The sequence below is a fragment of the Phyllostomus discolor genome, chromosome 12, assembly GCF_004126475.2.
Source record: "Phyllostomus discolor isolate MPI-MPIP mPhyDis1 chromosome 12, mPhyDis1.pri.v3, whole genome shotgun sequence".
NCBI classification, from domain to species: Eukaryota; Metazoa; Chordata; class Mammalia; order Chiroptera; family Phyllostomidae; genus Phyllostomus; species Phyllostomus discolor.
The window spans coordinates 48624873-48642902 of record NC_040914.2 but is presented as its reverse complement, the minus strand read 5'-3'; the positions used below and the strand labels follow the sequence as shown (position 1 = coordinate 48642902).

General features: G+C 62.4%; 1 protein-coding gene across 1 annotated transcript; it reads right to left on the bottom strand.

The window, feature by feature from the left end:
• Positions 1-523: 523 nt before the first annotated feature.
• Positions 524-11944, bottom strand: C12H16orf78 (chromosome 12 C16orf78 homolog). The gene is made up of 5 exons (XM_036013561.1): positions 11705-11944; positions 8295-8405; positions 7602-7743; positions 2292-2547; positions 524-671 (listed from the first exon to the last, which is right to left on the bottom strand). Exons 1-5 carry the CDS (start codon positions 11942-11944, stop codon positions 524-526), a joined length of 897 nt encoding a protein of 298 aa, XP_035869454.1.
• Between the last annotated feature and the right edge of the window lie 6086 nt (positions 11945-18030).

The following is an 18030-nucleotide window of genomic DNA, read 5'->3' as shown; positions in this document are numbered from 1 at the left end:
CCAGGACACAAGGCGGCAGAGTGGGGGCTAAGGTGAGACCGCCAGCCTCGGCCCTGACCTCGCCCCTGACCTCCCCGTCTGTGCGAGCCAGTAAGCTCCAAGCCCTCTGTGGCTCCTCTGCAGTGGGGCAACCCTTCTCTCTGTGTGTGGGCGGGCTCCCCAGCTCCCACGCCACGTGGCTCGCAAGACCTGGGGTGCATGTGTCCTCCATCAGTCCCGAAAACCTCCATCAGTCCCCCCTGCCCCCCGCCCAGTCCTTCTGGGGACTCCAAGCCCGCCTCTCCAGCTTCTTTCAGACTCCTCCCCAGAAGCCCTTCCTGAGAGGTGTGTTTGGGGGATTTGGGGGGGGAGGAGACAGCCCCGTGTCTCCTCGGTGGGCTCCGCCCGGGGGACGAGGACGAGGACACACGCCAGGCAGCCCCAGGTCCTGCGGCCTCGCCTTGTTCTCTCAGCACTGCTGTCTGAGGGCCGGGCCGGAGGGCGGGCCGGGCCGGAGGGCGGGCCGCGGGGGGAGGCGGCCGGCTCAGAGGGCCACCATGGAGCTCTGGGAGAACACCTTCTTGGCATCGATCTCCGCCTCCACCATGTGGGGGTGGATGTCCACGGCCATCCCCGCGTCCTTGCACAGCTTGACCAGCGTCCGGATGTTGTTCGGGGACAGCCGCAGGTACCTGTGTGGGAAGGGGTCAGGGAGGTCAGCCGCGGGGCGCGTCCCCGCTGTGGCTTTGCACTGGACTGAAAGAGCTTAGACTCTGCCCCGGGGGCCCACCCAGAGGGACTGGCTCCAGGCATTTCTGGGCTGACGGGGACCTTGTTTTAAAAAGCGGGACACCCCACGGGGTTGCCGGGAGTTTTAGTGGCAGTGAACTCTTCCGGAAATCCACGTGGCAACCTACAGGCCAAGCCCTGCCCTTGCCTGCCTCTCCCGCCGGGAGGCTCACTATCGTGCACTCAGTAACCCCACTCGGGCCTCAGCTTATCTCAAGGAAAAGGGTCAGTGGGAAGAAAGGCTAAAGCCTTCCTGCAGTACAGAAAGTGCAACACAAGTGTGCACTACAAGTGTGCACTACAGGTGTGCACGGGGGCGTCACCGGCCGCAGGGAAACGGCAGAGCCTGTGATGGGGGGATGGTTAAGCGAATAAGGGGGGAACGGCCGCTCCAGGGCCGTGGAGCTGGCGCTCAGACGGCGGCGGGGCAGCCGGAGGGAAGGCCGAGTGTGGCTGCAGGTGCGCAGGCCGGCACGTCCCTTTAAGTATTCAAACGAGGAGGAAACATCAGGCCATCGATGTGCAACAGGCCCGAAGCTCTGCAGCACTGATGGACCCTGAAGAATGGAGCGGATCAGCCTTGACCTTGCTCCCAGCTTCAGGGCAAGGACACGGGCCGCCACGCCAGGCCACCGGCTAGCTGGTCACTCGGCCGCGGGTGACAGGGAGAAGCTGTAGGTCCATCCACCGGGTGGGGCTTCCTGCCCCTTAGGAATGGCACCGCCCCCCCTCCGAGACCTGCCCAGGGCTTCCCTGTTCTGACCGCCCCCTGGCCCCGCGCCCGGGCCTCCTCTCGCCGCCAGCCCCTCCCCGCCTCCCCGCCTCCCCGCCTCCCCGCCTCCCCGCCTCCCCGCCTCCCCGCCTCCCCGCCTCCCCGCCGGTCAGCCCTGCCTGCGGCCGCCTGTGGCCTACCGGCGAGGCCATTGCTTCAACTGCGAGGAGGACCGGTCTCTGCCGAGGTCACCGAGCCTCGTCGGTCACACCCCCATAGTAGTGGGCGACACTGGGGGGACACTCGGGTTTTGGGGTGGAGCCCGAGGGGCTGTCAGGTGTGGCTGAGAGTTGGCGGGTCCGATGGACCAGACGGAGGGCGGGCGCGGGCAGAGACCCCGCGGTGAGAGCGGGCAACACGGGGTGGTGTCGCCCTGGGTCTGAGTCCCTTCGGGAGTCCCAACACCCCCACCGAGAGCGGGTGGCCCCTGGGGAGGGTGGCTGCTGGCAGCGGCCACCACTGCATCCTACGCTCAGGGGGCTTCCTGGTCAGACAAGGCCACACGCAGCCCGTTCTTTCCTCCCGAGTGACACTGGGGGCTCCCACCAGGGAGTGAGCAGAAACACCAGGACGGTCGTGGGCGCCCAAGTGGCGGCACCTAGAGGTTGCGTCCACCCAGGACATTGTGCACGGGCAGGCGAGGCCCCCATTTGGGGCTCAAAGACGGGGGCCCCCCCTCCTGATCTCCGGGCTCAGCCCAGGGGTCTGGGCCAGCGACAAGCAAAGTGCACCCTCCCGGGGCCCCGCTCACCGGCAGCTCAGCACCTCCTCTGGCTTCAGGATCCTCATGATGTCCGCCTTGGACTCCGAGCCCTTGTCGATGAGGCTCTTCAGCCTGCGGTCGTAGGAGGCGGCCTCGGGCATCTTGCCGATCCAGTCTCTCAGGAGGGTGGACCTCCGGCCCACAAAGGTCTGGTCCTGAAACACGGAGTCCGCGAGGCTTTGTCGAGAGAAGGGTCCTGCCCGCTGCGAGGAGTCCTGGGCAGCCAGGTCCCTGAGCTCCAGGTCTGCAGTGGGACAGAGGTCAGTGGGGGTCAGGTCCTGAGAGAGCTGGCGGGCAGGGCAGGCAGGGGCGCGGGGTGGGGAGCCGGGGCGAGGCCGGAAGACGTGTGAACTTCCAAGCCCCCCACCTGCTTGGGGACGTGAGTTCTTTTCAAGGCCAAGGCCGCTTCTCCTTCTCCGCATCTGTGTGAGCCGTCTTCTCCTTCCTCCCTTCTTCCCGACTCCCCCACTCCCCCACTCCCCCACTCCCCCACTCCCCCACTCCCTCCGTCGCCCTTCTTCCCTTTATCCCCTTCTCTCAGTTCTTCTCTCCCTCCCTCCCCACGTGGAGCTCACCTAGGAGGGGACTCCAGCCTAGGGGGGTGGAAGGAAGATCACAGAGGAGAGCAGTGCTGAGCTCGGTTTCTGAAGGAGATGCAGATGGAAGGGGGAGAGAGGAGCATTGCAGACAGGAGGGACAGTGTGTGCAGGTGGAACAGCATGTGCAGGTGGGAGGAACAGTGTGTGCTGTAGGAGGAACGGTGTGTGCTGTAGGAGGAACAGCATGTGCAGGAGGAACAGCATGTGTTGTAGTAGGAACAGTGTGTGCTGCAGGAGGAACAGTGTGTGCTATAGGAGGAACAGCATGTGCAGCGTGTGCTGTAGGAGGAACAACGTGTGCAGGTGGAACAGCATGTGCAGGTGGAACAGCATGTGTTGTAGTAGGAACAGTGTGTGCTGTAGGAGGAACAGCATGTGCAGGCAGGTGGAACAGTGTGTGCAGGTGGAACAGCATGTGTAGGAGGAACAGCATGTGCAGGCGGGAGGAACAGCGTGCACAAAGGCAAAAGGTAGAAACACATGAACTGGCGAGGTCTGGAGTTGCCCAGATGTGGGGTCTGTACTGAATGAGATACTATTGGGGGCAGAGCTTGGAGACCTAAACATTTTTCTTTTTGATAAATTTACTTCTAAGTATTTAACAGATTTTTGCTGATGGGAATGGAATATTTTCTTCCCGTTTCCATTTCCAACTGGTATGACTAAGACAGAAAAAAGACTAGGCTTTTTAAATATACCTTTTCTACTACACCTGCAAGGATAGCAACTTTTATTAATTTCTGACTGGAACTTCTCGAGTTCTGCAGATATGCTATATTAGGAGAAAGGAAAATATCGTCTAGTATTTATAAAAACGACACACTCTTCTTGGTGTGTCTGATAGATTCTCCCGGAAACCAGTGTCAATAAGCAGGGCAGGCACACCTCATTTTGTTTCTGATTTTAGTGAAAATGATTTCCATACTTCCTCATTTAGCGTGATATTTGCCACTGCTTTTGGCACATGTTTTATGCCATTTAACAGCTTTATTCCTCGATTGCCTAGGTTTTTATCAATAATAATTGCTTGATTTTGTCATTGATTTTCTGCCGTCAATGATCACGTGGTTTTTCCTTGAATTTATGGGTGTCATAAATGGTTATTAGATGTGTTGGTATGAATAACCTGGCCACCCCTACCCTGCTCTAATAAACCCCAGTTGTTCTTGGTGTATTATCCATCGCAAACATTGATATATTTAATATATTTTCACACATCGAATGTATCTTCTAAAAGTTTTTATATTTTTTGCATGTACATTATGGTGAGATTGGCCTACTTTTGCGTAAGGTTGTACTATCAAGATTACGATGGCTTGTTAAATTAATGCAAGGGTGCCCATGTTTTAGTGTCTGCCATAGTCGAAGCTGCTGTGGGATCACGTGATCTCCCAGGTGAGAACGGAGCTGGCGCGAAGCCGTTTGTCCCGGCGTCAGTGTTGGTGGTGACCAGGTGTCGCCGTCTCTCATGTTTACTTCAGAGATCACTCTGTTTGGCTCTTTCTGCTCCTTATTGTATCCATTTGGATCATTTGTCATATGAGAGGGGATTACTCACTTCCTCCAGGTTTCCCAGTATGTCGTATAGAGATGCACGTGGCGTTCCGTTGAGGTTCATTCACGGTATTTCCCTTCGCTTGCGCACCCTTCGCACACAAGACCTCGTGTGTTTCCGCCCTTCCTGTCGGCAGGGCTCACGAGAGCGTCACGCCGCCAACCACGGGCTGTTTTCAGACGCTAGCTTTGGATTTACCCGTTCAACCCCCTTTTGTCTTTTTTTTTTAAAGATTTTTATTTTTAGTGAGGGAAGGGAGGGAGAAGGAGAGAGAGAGAGAGAGAGAGGGAAAGAAACATCAGTGTGTGGTTGCTGGGGGCCGTGGCCTGCAACCCAGGCATGTGCCCTGACTGGGAATCGAACCTACAATGTTTTGGTTCGCAGCCCGTGCTTAATCCACTGAGCTATGCCAGCCAGGGCTCTCTTTTTGTCTTGTATATCATCAGTCACAGCCGGCATTTAATGTGTCGATTCTCTCTCTACTGTGGTATTTCTTCTATCTTATCAACTTAATAAGAGTGTTAGTTTTTCCTTTGTCACCTCTGTTTTGTGAAGACAGGAGCCACCACCATCAGATCTTCCTATACGTTTTTGTCTGATTGCAGGTTACACCCCCCCACCCCCCCACCCCCCCGCCACGGGTTTTGGTGTAAAACAGGCTTATTCTCACCGGCTGTTTCCCCTCTGACAGAGGGTCTGTGAGGAATGCGTTTCTTCGTTTCCGGCTGTTAAGTGGGGGCATCTCCTAATTTCCTGTTATTTTTAATGATTGGTTTGGGACACTGGGAGTGGCCCTGAAATCTTTGCTCTTTTCGAAGGGCGGCGTTTTCTTTGTGAGTAACGCACAGGTGACGTTTGTAGGTGTTCTCTGTTTCCGTCTGAGGCCGGGGTCTGCCGATGGCACCGCTGGCGTGTTCTCTGGATTTCTGTCCCCGTCCGTGGCTCCCACCTGGTTCTGAAAGGGGCACGTTAGGGTCCCCGCTGCAACCGCCTCTCTGTCAGGTTCTCCCTGTGTTTCTACATGTTTACTTAGCGCCTGTATTTTTCGGTGTGTGCAGGTTTTTTAAGGTTATTTTTTCCTCCTTAGGAAGGAAGAACACCCCTCTTCTAGTGGGTGTGTTTCTTTTAGCCAGAATTTCACCTCACCGGCTTGTGTTTCTTCCCTCGGTGTCCACCCTTTTGCTTTCAGCTGTTCTGCATTAGTGGTTCTGAGCGTGTGTCTAGATTTTTCATGTCACATCCACAGTTCCTCGGCGTGGTGCCTAAGCTGTCCCGGAGCGTGCTCTGTGGTTGAAGGGGCGCCTGGCCGAGGGAGTCCCTGCATGTTCCCACGGGTGCAGGGTCACAGTGACATGCGTGCGTGCGGGGACAGCGTGCGGGTCACCGGGCGGCAGGTCTTCCTCCCAAAACGGCGTGTCTCTCGCTTCCAGGCCGGTGCTGCTCCGGGTCCTTTTCCTTTGCGGGTCAGCTCTTCTCCTGTGAGCCTGTAAGGTTCCACTGGCGGAGTCCGGGCGGTTTGCACCGGGCAGCGTCTGGGGGAAGGAGTCTCGGCCGCCTGAAGGGGCATGAACGGCAGTGGGGGGGGGCAGCCACTTGGAGAGGGGCCAAGACTGGCCACAGCAGCCGCCAGTGTCATGTTTCGGACAGGCCTGGCTGAGACCTCTGCGTTCCGCCGAGACGGGGGAGCAGGGGCCGATCCTCCACTTCGAGCCATCACAGAGCTGGGCCTGTTCCGTGACATAACAGTGTCAGTTTTCCCAGAGCAAAACAGAGGAGGGGAGTCCCACGAGAGCCCCAGCCGACCACCGAGGCACAGGGTGGGCACCGAGATGGAGCCCGTGGCTTCCCCGATGTGGGGACGGCAGACAATTGGGACGGGCCCAGGCAGCGAGGACTTCCAGGGCGGGGAGACAGGAGGAAGCCCCCCTGAGACCGGCCAGCGTGCGCGGGAGGGGAACCTCACAGGACGGGCAGGCCAGACACGAAAGTGGCTACTGCCACTGGCCTCTGTGCAGTCCACAGGGCTTGGGCGTGGTAATAAGACGAGACCCAGGAGGTTACCAACGCCGCACACGGAAGTTCTAGAATGAAAACGACTGTATCTGAAGGGAAAGACACACGGGGTGGAGTGAGCATCAGAACAGGCACTAGAGAGAAAAGGTGAGTGAACTTGAAGACACGGCAACAGAAAACATACAAAGAAAACCAGAAAGAAAAGCCTGGAAAAGAACCCCAGCGAGCTGTTGCAGTGCCCGAGAGAGAGAAGGCAGTGGAGGGCACAAAGAAAAATTTAAAGAAATCATGGCCAAGATTTTCTCAAGTTTGATGACAACTATAAACCAAGAATCTCAACAACCCCCAAAACACAACAAACCATAAGCAAGTGACATCAATGTGCATTCCAATCAAATTGAGCCCTGTCTGCTGTGGCTCCATGGATTGAGTGCCAGCCTGCAAACCAAAGGGTCACTGGTTTGAGTCCCAGTCAGGGCACATGCCTGGGTTGCAGGGCCAGGTCCCCAGTAGGGGGCGCACAAGAGGCAACCGCACACTGATGTTTCTCTCCCTCTCTTTCTCTTCCCCTTCCCCTCTCTCTAAAAATAAATAAAATCCTTTTTAAATGGCTCAAAAATTTCTCCAAAGAAGCCAGAGGGAAAAAGATACATTGCCACTCTGGTGGGTTGGTCCTCTGGTTGGAGTGGTGCCCCGTGCACCACAGGCTGCGGGTTCGCTCCTTGGTCAGGGCGTGCACGGGAGGCAAGAGATCTGTGTTTCTTTGTCACATTTCTCTCTCTCTCTCTCTCTCTCTCTCTCTCTCTGTGTCTCTCTCCACCTCCCCCCCCTCTCTCTCTCCAATCAATAATCATACCCTCAGGCGAGGATTTCAAAAGGACTAGTTAAAAAGTGACCCACTGCAGAGGAACATACGCAGACAGGGCAGCCACCTCCTCCCGGGAGACGCGGTGAGCCGGGAGACAGGGGGCGGAGCCTCACACTCACCAGGGTCGGCCGGGCTGCCCCGGATGCCGCCCCCCGGGAGGGCGCGCGCTCTCAGTCCCTGGGGAGGCGCTGAGGGTGGAGGGCCCCTGCGGAGCCTGCGGGGGAGAGGGGAGAGGGGACTGGGGGCCCACGGCCCTCCCTCACCGGATTTCCTGGGGCTGTCCTTGATGTAGTTGCCGGGGACCATGCTCAGGCGCTTCCCCTTCGCCTCCAGCCCGTACAGCCTGCGGTACGAGACGGCGTCCCTGTCCTTCCTGCTGCTCGGCTTCGGCTTCGGCTCCGCCTGCTGGGGGGGGGGGGGCGGGGCAGAGGTCACGTGCCGCAGGGAGCAGGTGTGGCCTCCTCCGCCCCCAGAAGGAGCGGTGACAAGGGCTCCCTGGCAGGTGGCAAGGGGGCCAAAGGAGAGGTGCGTCCTGGGGCATGGGACAGGTGTTGGGGACGGGGACGGGGGTGGGGGGGGTGGGGGGGGTGGCACGCTGGTGCCTTTCTCGACCATGTGTCCCCGGGAAGCCTGTGGGGCCGAGGACCCCCCAGCCGGGGGCACTGAGGTCGGTGCTCCCCTCTTCCACCAGTGCCCCTGAGCGGCACGGGGAGAGGGGGCGGCGGGTCCGTCTGCCACCAGGGCGCTCGCTCGTCTTCCACGGGGCGGGGAGGGCTGTTGGGCGGGAGCTGAGTGGGCGGGGGGCGGGGGGGGGGGCAATTCCATCTGATGTTAATATGAGGAGGCGGGACCGGATGTCAGAGCCTTAAATCATTGTTTTAGAAAGTAGTGATGCAGTGCGGGGGAGAGGAGCCAGGAGCGGGCGGGGGTGGGGGTGGGGGCGGAGGCTGCGTCACCTTCTCAGAGAAGGACACCTGGCGGCTCTGTTTGTTCTGCTTCTGGGTGGGTCTGGGTTTCCTTTCTTCCTTCACCTTGACTTTGCGGGCTGGCGCCGCCGGGGTGTGTTTCTGGAAGGGCAGGGAGGAAAGACGTATGTCCCCTCCCACCCACCCACCCACCCAGGGCTTTGGCCCCTATCTGGCCCTCCCGTCCCCCTCCCGCCCTCCTCCCCCCCGTCCCTCTTCCTCCGGACACACTCGGTGTCCGTGTCCCACCACACCCCAGTCTGGCTGTCCCTCTGCACTTCAGCTCCCTGTCACCCTCCATGCAAGGGCCCCACGCCCTGGCCCAGCACAAATGCCTTCCAGTCCCAGCACAAATGCCTTCCAGTCCCCAGGTGGCCTTTCTAGCTGGGACTTCCCTGCCACGCCCCCCAGGCTTGGGCCACAAGGTGGCCACCTTGTCTGTAAACCCTGCAGGGCCCTCTCCCTGTCCCCAAGGCCCCTCCTGTCCCTTACCCCACCCCACCCCACCCCACCCCACCCCACCCCACCCCACCCATCCTGTCTTCCCAGGGCTGCCATGGCAGCCCGCCCCACTGTCTCATGTCCAGGCGCTCCCTGCGGCCACCAGGGGCTGAGCACGCCACCCGTGTCCCCAAGTGGGCTTCCTTGTGCGCTTGCCCGGCCCCCCACGCCTGCCGGGCAGGCAGGGGGGATGGCTCTGTGAGGAGCACGGTGGGCCAGTGAGGAGTGGCCCACAGAGGGGCATCCGAGCCTATCCACGAGGGGTGAGTGGGGGGCAAGCATCATGGCAAAGCCACTCAACTGGGTCCCCCCGCAGGGGGCACCACAGGCAGCGAGCGGTGGGGAGATGGTGGCCCGGCGGCCCGGGCACGTGACTTCTCTCTGGCTGGGTCCCCCTCCTTGGAGATGGGTCTGAAGCAGGGCCTGCCCCCAGGGTCATCGTGAGAAGTCGGGGACAGCCGTGCAGGCATGCTGCACCTTCCACTGTCTTGTGTGATGCCGGGAGGGCCAGGGGTGCCGAGACGAGCCGGCCGGGCGTGCCTGAGGCCGCCTCTGCCTCTTCCTTCGTGGGGAGAGGGGGGTGCACACTTTAGGCTGAGAGCTGAGGTCCCAGCCAGCACCTCCATTGGTTGGCCTCTCCCCAGGAGTCCCGGGAGCAGCCCCCCGCCCCCATTTTGGGGAGAGCTGGGTGGAATCGATGTGGTCCTGCCACAGCCACTGACTCATCGGCCCCGGCGGCCAAGACATGGGACCTCTGGGGTCCTCCCTGGTGCCGGATGGGTCCCAGGGCTGCGGCCCTCTGGGTGGCACTGTGGCCGTGCTGAAACGGGGGGAGGCCTGGACCTCCAGGACAAGGGACGGGTGGCCACTCGGTGAGCCACTGCTGCGATGGCCTCGCTGAAGGATCCCCTGTCTGTCACAGAGCCATCACCTTCTTCCTCTGTTGCTTCTCTCAAAACCCAAATGCTCCCGGGAAGGGGAATGATCCTTGAAGCTTTAACTGTCTTTTCCATTTAAATTTGTTCCGTCCTTCCCTGGGTCCCAAATTATTTATGATAAAGGCCACATGTACGGTACAGCTGTGCAAACATTATTCGAACATCGTCTTCATGGGGAGAAACGGGACCGAGCACATTTCAGAGTAATCGGAGTTCCGAGTGCCCAGCAGTCCAGGCTCCGCAGCCCCAGAGACGGGGCGGGGGTGGGGGTGGGGGCAGGCCGTCAGTGAGCAGGGAGCACCTGGGCGTCGGGCACACCCTCCGGTGGAATCGGCTGGCCAGGGCCCCAGCTGGAAATGACGAGAAGCACGTGAACAGGGCAGGGGCCTCCCTGGAAGGCGGGGAGCGTGGAGCCGGAGAGAGCAGCGCAGGGCTGGGGGCTGGGGGCTGGGGGCTGGGGGCTGGGGGTGCGGGGGAGCTGGCCTGACAAAGCCCCTGAGCATGGAAACTGGATCCACCTGAGTGTGCGTCCCGGCTCGCCCCTTAATTAACTCTGAGCTCAAGCAAGCGACTCCCCCTCCCCACAGCGCACCCCCCCCACACTTTAGCCGGGGAGCAGGGCGGGCACTGACCCCAAGCCTCGCTGGGGGCAGCTGGCTGGGTGATGCTCAGCCCAAGGCCCAGCACCCAGGAAACGCCGGAAGCGAACAGCACGGTCCTCGGTGGCACTGTCCCTGCCCGTGTGGCTCTGGGGGCTGCGCAGCCCGGACCGGCAGAACCCTCCTTGGAGGAGACCGCTTTCCTAGGACATGTTACAGCTTGGGGGGCCCTGGGAGGGCCCTGAGGGAAGAACAGTGCTGCAGACTGAACACCGTGGGTGTCCCCGACGGGCACTCGCTGAGGTCCTAACTCCCACCCAGGATGGTATCAGGAGGTGGGACCTTTGGGGGCATTGAGGTGTGAGGCTGGGGCCCCCATGGATGGAGTCAGTGTCCTTATAAAAGCACCCACCCCCAGAGTTTCCTGCCGCCTCCGCCGCGTGAGGGCACAGCAGGGACACGGCCATCTGTGAGCCAGGGGGTGGGCCCTCGCCAGACCCCAGACCCGCTGATGCCCTGGCCCAGGGCTGCCCACGCTCCGGAACTGTGGGGAAGGACGCCTTCACTGGCTGATACGCCCCCCGCCCCCGGCCTGTGGGGCTCTGCCCCGGCAGCCCGAGCTGGTGAGCCAGGCTGGCCCAACCTGGGGCGGCGTAGAGAGGCAGTGGCCGGGGGACAGTGGATGCCCCTCGACCCTGGAGCCGTTATGGGGACTCGAGTGCCTGGGGACAGTGGGAAGGACCCCCGAAGCTGCTGCCCCTCAGCCTCCGCAAGCACTGACCACGGTGACCTCAGGTTCCCCGTTTCTTCCTTACCCTGCACCCCGGCATTTCCTTCAGAAAACTGGGACCTGTCCATTCTTCCAACCCGGGACTGCGTTTCTCGAGGCCGTGGGGCCAGGCCTTTGCAACGCACTCCCCAGGCAAGTCAGCACCCCCACCTCCGTCTCCGGGGGGTTGCAGAGCCCAACTGCATTAGTGACGGTGAGAGAGAGTGTCGGCCCCGTCTCGGGGACAGCCCCCCCCCGACACCCTCCAGTCCTTTCTGCTAGCTCACCCCGTGTTTACAAGCTCTCCTGCCTTCAGCCCGGGCCGGGCACCTCAGCCGGCCAGAGCACCATGCTGATACACCGAGGCTGCAGGTTCGATCCCTGGTGAGGGCACACGCAAGAATCCACCAATGGGGCCTCAGTCAGTGGAACAACATATCGATGTTTCTCTTTCTCTTTCTGTCTCCCTCCTTTTCTCTCTCAAATCAAATTCAATTTTTTAAAACACGACAGCAACAAACCACCCCCCCCCCCCCCCCCCATTTTCCTTCCAGAGCCACGTTCGGTCCCTCCCCCGTGGTGACAGCCACGCGCAGGGCCGCCCCCGGGGAGGGGGGTGGCGTCCGTCCTGCGGGCGGCACGCACCTGGGCGGCCTGGTCCTTCTTGCCCTGCCTCCGCTCCAGCCACTCGACCACCCGGGTGAGGTCGGACATGCGCCTCTCCTCTGCTGTCCGCCACATGGACTTCCTCTCGGTGGGCAGCATGTCCCTCAGGTCCTCCGGCTTCTCTGAGGTTGAGGGGCCGGCGGGGGACCTGGGGTCGGAAGGTGGCATGGCTCTCCCGAGGTCGGCCCCTCCGTCGCCAGGGGCTGGCCGGGGGACTCCGAGGGAGGGCTGGGCCTCCAGAAGGGGGCAGAGAGGGCGGGGTCGGGCCAGCGGCTGGGGTACTGGCTTCCCGGGCGGGGGGGGGGGGGGGAGGCCCAGAGCATGACTGTGAGGTCACTCTCAGCAGTCCAGCAGTGACTCTGTGACCGCACAATGGCCGACAGAGCTGCCCGGGCTGAAGGGAGGCGGTGGAACTCTCCCCGGGCCTGCGGCCAAGGACCAGGCTGCACGGGGTGGGAGTGGGGGTGGGGGTGGGGGTGGGCCACACCCGCTCCTGGAGGGAAAGAGTCAGGGGGCTGAGACAGGGCTCCGGGCCAAAGGGCATGCGTGAGCCAAGGCCCCGCGGCGGGATGGGAGGACCGGCAGAAGGCCAGGGTGGCTGGTGGGAGGTGGGCGGCGGCCACCAGGCAGCCCCTTGGAGCTCCCGAGTGGCCCCAGCGAGAAGGAGAGGCAAGCAGACGGAGGACAGGGGGCCTCAAATGAGAGGAGGGGGTGACACGGTCAGGCTGATTTTTGAAACTTGTATCGAAGGAAACTGTACAGAAACGTGCGGGAACCACACACGAAGACGCCAGAGCTCCCCTCGGGGCCTCGGCCAGCCCCCACCCACCCGCCCCACAGGTGGACTCCACCACCCTGACCCTGACCCTGACCCTGACTGGGCAGGTTGTTGTCATTCGAGCTTTGCGTACATGGAATCACTTACACGTAGATTTTTGCATCGGGCTTTATTCATTTTACAATATGTTTGCAGGGTTTTAGCGATGAGCTCCTTTAGTCTTTGCGCGTGTGTGAAAATGCCTCGATTCTACTTTATTTGTGAGGGGAGGCTCGCCGGGCCTCTGGCTCATCACTCGGCACCTCCGCCGTCACCCAGCTGCCTCCCGCCCAGCACGGCCTCACACGGAGGGCCGGCCGCGGAGCGTGTTGCTGTGAACAGCTCGCCCTCCCCCTCCCACAGACACTGTGGCGGGACCGAGGCGGTCAGCAGCCTGCCTGGCCGCAGAGCCGTTGCGGCGTCCGAGTGTCAGGGCGGGGAGTGCCCCCGGAGGGCCGAGTGCCCGCTCCTTCCACTGACGGGGAGAAGATCAGAGCCCCGAGAACCCCAGAGGCCTGCCCAAGGTCAATGCAAAATAGCGGGGGACCCCGAGGTTCCAATAATGATGATGCCTGTCCTGAAGACGTTTCCTATCTGCTGCATGGAGTCAGGGGTCTCAGGTTCAAGGGGGGGGCAGCTGCCACTGAGGAGGGAGCCAGCTGCATGCGGGCAGTGGGGCACGTGGCTTGGAGGGAGCCGGCGTGGATGCTCAGCTCCAGCCGGTGAAGGCCACGTGCGCAGCTGTGTGGCCGGATCCTGGCTCTTTAAACAGAAGCCAGAAAACCTGGAGTTCACGTGAAACTAGTTGGAGACGGCTCTAAAGGGAAAGGCTGATTGGACAAGCCCGCGTGGCCCCGCCCAGGCCCGGGGATGCCCACGGGCAGCCCGTGACTCGGTGGGCCCTCGTACAGCCAGGAGGGGCCTCGGGCCAAAGGACAGAAGCAAGGTGGAAGCAGAGAGGGGGCGGGGGTGACCTGCCCAGGCCCACTGAGCTGGGAAGCGGTGCAGCCGGGACGGGTCCCTAGGTCCCTGAACCGCAGCCACAAGAGCCCTGTGGGGCCCCCAGAGAGGGGAGACCCCGAGGACAGGGGCTCAGGCCGCAGCCGCCCCCCAGAGGGCGAGAGCCCCGAGCATCGACAGCGGTTTCCCGGTGTCGGTGCCGCCAACCATCCCGGCTGGACGCCTCAGGCGAAACCCACAGGGGACTTTCCACGTGGTGCCACGTGCTCCCCGTGGAGACGGCTACCTGTCTCTCCTGCTCTGTCCTCCTTTCTGGCGTTCCAATACTCAGTATCACCGTGATCCTCAAGGGCCACTTAAAATACATGTGATCTTATTAGCGAGAACCGCTTGCTTCCCTGTGGCCGGCCCACGCGCCGCCCAACAGCCACGGTCCCCCGTCTCAGCGGGGCGTCCGGGCGGGTGCTGCCGGCTCCCAGCGCCACGCCTGCCCTAGTTTTCCAGGACGCTCCGCGCGGACGTCTCAATTAGGCCTCGGGAAGCACGTGCCGTGCACGGCTGCGACTCACGTGCACAGCAGCGCCCCCGGACTCCTTCGTCCTGTGCTGTCCTCCCTGCGCTCCTCGGGGCCCCGGGGAGGCCTCTGGCTGCCTCCCGGGCAGGGCACGGGGCTTGGGGCTGGAGAGCCGTGAGGGGCTGCAAACCCCAGGAGCCGCCGGCTGGGAGCCCTGGATGCGGCGGCACCCCCTCCCCCTGGCTCCGCATCCCTGGCTGTGGCCCCGAGACCTTGGGTCTGCTCTGCCCCTTGGTCTTGCATTTCAACCTGGCAGGGAGAAGGACTCCGTTAGGGGTTGCGAGTGACGTGCGGCCCCCAGACGAGTTTCATGCAGCCTGAGGAGTGTCTGAGAAATGAGGACACTTTGTTTAGAAAGGAGCTCAGAGCTCAGGTTGCTGTGATAACACAGGAACGACCTGGTCAGAATAGGCTTGGCCCCCCGAGGTGGGGCGTGTGTGCGGTCTGCCGCCACGGCCCCCCACCCCCGACTCCCCTGCCCCTCACACCCATCTGTGCCACCTGCTTGTCCCCAAAGACCTGTGAGTTGGCGATCCCCGGACCAGGGGCAGGGAGCCTAGGGCTGGGGGTCGGGGTGCTGCCTCAGACTGCTCCTTCCTCCGTGGCCTCCGGGTCACGTGACCCCCACAGGGAGGCTGGCTCTCCCCAAACCTCAGTGTCCTCGTCTGTGAACGGCACCCACATCAGCCTGGCACCGCAGGCGGGCGTGTTGGGAGGAGCTCATGAGACACCTGAGAGCTCCGAAAATTGGTGCAAACTTGGGGCGTGTGGGAATCCATCACACGCCAGCTGTGTGTCCCCAGGAGGTCTGCTCGCCCTCTCTGTGCCGAGTTTCCTCTTCCGTAAGATAGAGACGGCAGTTGTTTCTGCCCCACGAGACTGCGAGCATCCAGCGAGGTGTCCGGATGAAGTTCCTAGCGCCGCAGCAGGCGCACGGCGGGTGCTCAGTGAACGGGAGCCGTGAGCGCAGACCACGCACACTTGGGCCTCCGGGGACCCAGGGTGGGAGTGGTGTGGGGACACGCTGGCCGCACAAGGCGATGGTGGCTGCCGCCAGGAGGCAAGAATGAGCAGAGAGGAGCATTGGCGTTTGGCTTGGGCCCTTGGGGGGGTCGTCCTGCTGCCCTGAAGGACAGTTAGGGCTCGCTCCTGCCCGCTCCCCACCTCTCCTCGACAGCTGGGCGGGGTGGCCCGGCCCAGCTGGGGCACAGTGGGGCCCTGGGTGCCGGGCAGCTGGATCGAGTCGGGGGCGGGGGGGTCTGGGGCTGGCCTGGCCGTGCTGAGACCACGCCTGGCCCCTCTGAGCCTCGGTGTCTCAGGGTCCCTGAGCCGAGGGTCTCATTGTGGAGGCTTCTGTCTAGCAGCCATGACGGGAGACATGTTTGGTAGTGACAGATGGGGCACAGGGTGCCCCTGGCCTCTAGTGGGTGGGCCCAGGGGGCTGCCAACACCCCCATGGTGCCCCCACCCCACCAGGAACCGCCCAGCCCAAAGTGCAGGTAGAGCTGAGGCTGCGGACCCTGTCCCACTGGACGGCACAGACACGGGCCAGGCAGTTTGCGAGAAAGGTGCTCGGGCTGTGTGCGAGTCAGGCCCGGGGCGCCTGGGGGTGGGAGGGCATCGCTGAGCCGGACAGGAGCCAGGGGACCCCATGGGAGGCATGGCCCCCTCGCTGTCCCGTCTGTGCCCCGTGAGCTCGCTCCTCATTGTAAATGGCTTGTCCCCTGCGCCGGCTCCCCCCACCCCACCCCACCATCTGTGTGGGTGATGCTGCTGCACCCCAGGGCCCAGCCACGCCTGGAGTCTCCTGCCCTTGGTGCACGGGGCACCCAGAGGTCTCTTTGCTCCTCACACTAGTGTGAGCTGAGACAGTTCTGGTGCACAAACAATGCCGTGGCCACGCACTGTCACAGACCCGCTGTGGCCTCCTCCTCTCCCTCGCTGGCCCGATGGTGCCCAGACGGTCGGCTGCCTCCTCTCCTTCCCGGGTGGGCAGTCCCTTGGCGCTGCAGCGGCCGTGGCTCCACCCCTGCAGCCTCAGGTGCCCCGGCCCGAGCCCTGTGCGCGATCCCATGGGAGCCACGGTCGGGCGTGGCTGTGGAACAGCCGCCCGAGCAGGGCTGGCAGTTAATTAAAAGCTCCGCGCACTCTGTGATTAACTAGTCACAGCATGGTGGCCGTGGCAATGCGTGGGGACTTTTTGCTGGAGTTGGCTCAGGAGCTCCGGACGTCTGCCTGCCGGCGGCCAGGGCCAGCCGGAGGCTGGGTGGTCCGGCGCAGCTGCCCAGGCAGTTTGCAGGGCGGGGTCCCCCGTCTCCCCCTGCCTGACATTTGCAGGTGGAAGAGAGAGAGGGGACACGGGCGGAAGGGGAAGATGAGGATGTCAGGGCTAGACGTGGGGTCGGGTGGGGTGGTAAGGATGTGGGAACTGCTAATCGGAGGGGGAGCGTGGTGGGATGGGGCCGCAGGGACAGCGGGGCCCTGGGGTGACACACCCCTCTTCATTTCAGGGCGGTGCCCGCCACGGTGAGGTGCGGCCGTAAGTCACAGCCCTGCCACTCACTGCCCATGTGACTGTGGACAGGATTTGTAACCTGCCTGCCTCGGTTTCCCTACCTGGAGGAATAACAGTCTGGGACCAATGACCACATGTTGCTCCGGGTCATGGGCAGGAAGAGCCCCCAAAAGGGTTCCCAACACAGCGAGGGAGTGGGAGACGCCAGCCGGCACAGCCGAGGCCCCTCCCTCGCCTGGGGGGAGCGAGGAGCGAAGGTGAAGAGTGACTTTGGCTCCAATTCACCAGGCAGCCCCCCACCCACCCACCCACCCACCTCCCCCCGGGGAGGAGGGGGCCTTTGAGAGCCTTGCGTCAGGGAGGGCTGTGCAGCTCCAGGGGCCGTGCAGGCAGCTGCCTGGAGGCATCTTGGGGCCGCACTGAGTCCTCAGCTGAGAGCGGGGGTGGGAGGGGGCACGCTTCTGAGCCCCTAGTGCACCTTAATGTTCTGGGTGGCCTGGAGCAGCCCTTTAATCTCTGACAACCCTCAGGCCCCGCTCCACCCCCTTTAAGACGGGGGCGGTGGAAGGAATTCAGGGCTGGCAGAGAGTGAAGCAGGCGGCAAGCCGCTCAGGCGTAAGGTTTAAGAGGGCACCGGACACTTAGCAATTACGGTAACATTTAATGCAGCATTTTAACACAATAACGCATCCGTAACCACACACTTCACCAACCCACCCACCTTGAGTGTTCGGTTCGGCGGCATTGCGTGCATTCACCCTGCTGGGCGGCCGTCACCTCCCCTGTCCATCTCCGGGACCTTTGCCCTGTCCCCAGAAACCGGAAGGGACCAGGCCCCTGCCCCCGGCCCCTGGCGGCCACCATTCTCCTTCCTGCCCCTGAATTTGACGGCTTTGGGGGACTCACACAACGGAGGTTGTAAAGTGCCTGTCGTTTTGGGCCTGACCTATTTCACTCCTCATAGTGTCCCCCAGGTTCGAGGGCAGAACCCCCTTCCCCTGCAGGGCTGACCAGGAGTTGGCCGTCTGGGTGGACCACGCCCCGTTCACCCGCCCGCCCGTCAGGGGACGTGGGGGCGGCCTCTCCAAGGAGCGCCGCCACCGTGAACGGGGTGCAGGCCCGCATCTGTTCAGGGTCCGCCTCCGTCCCTGCTGTGTTTCTAAAACCTCAAAGTCATTCAGGCAACTCCATGGAGAGGGAACGCCGTAGGTGTCCGCGAAGACCAGAGCCGCGGCGGCGTGTGCTGGACCCTGAGAAGGCAGGGCATAGGGCAAGGGCACAGGTGGGCACCAGGCACCTGGAGGGAGCCTGTTTGTGGCGTCCCTGTGACCCTGAGTCCCGAGGGGGAGGGGGAGGGGAGCCTGGCTGAGCGGCTGGGCCTGCGAGCC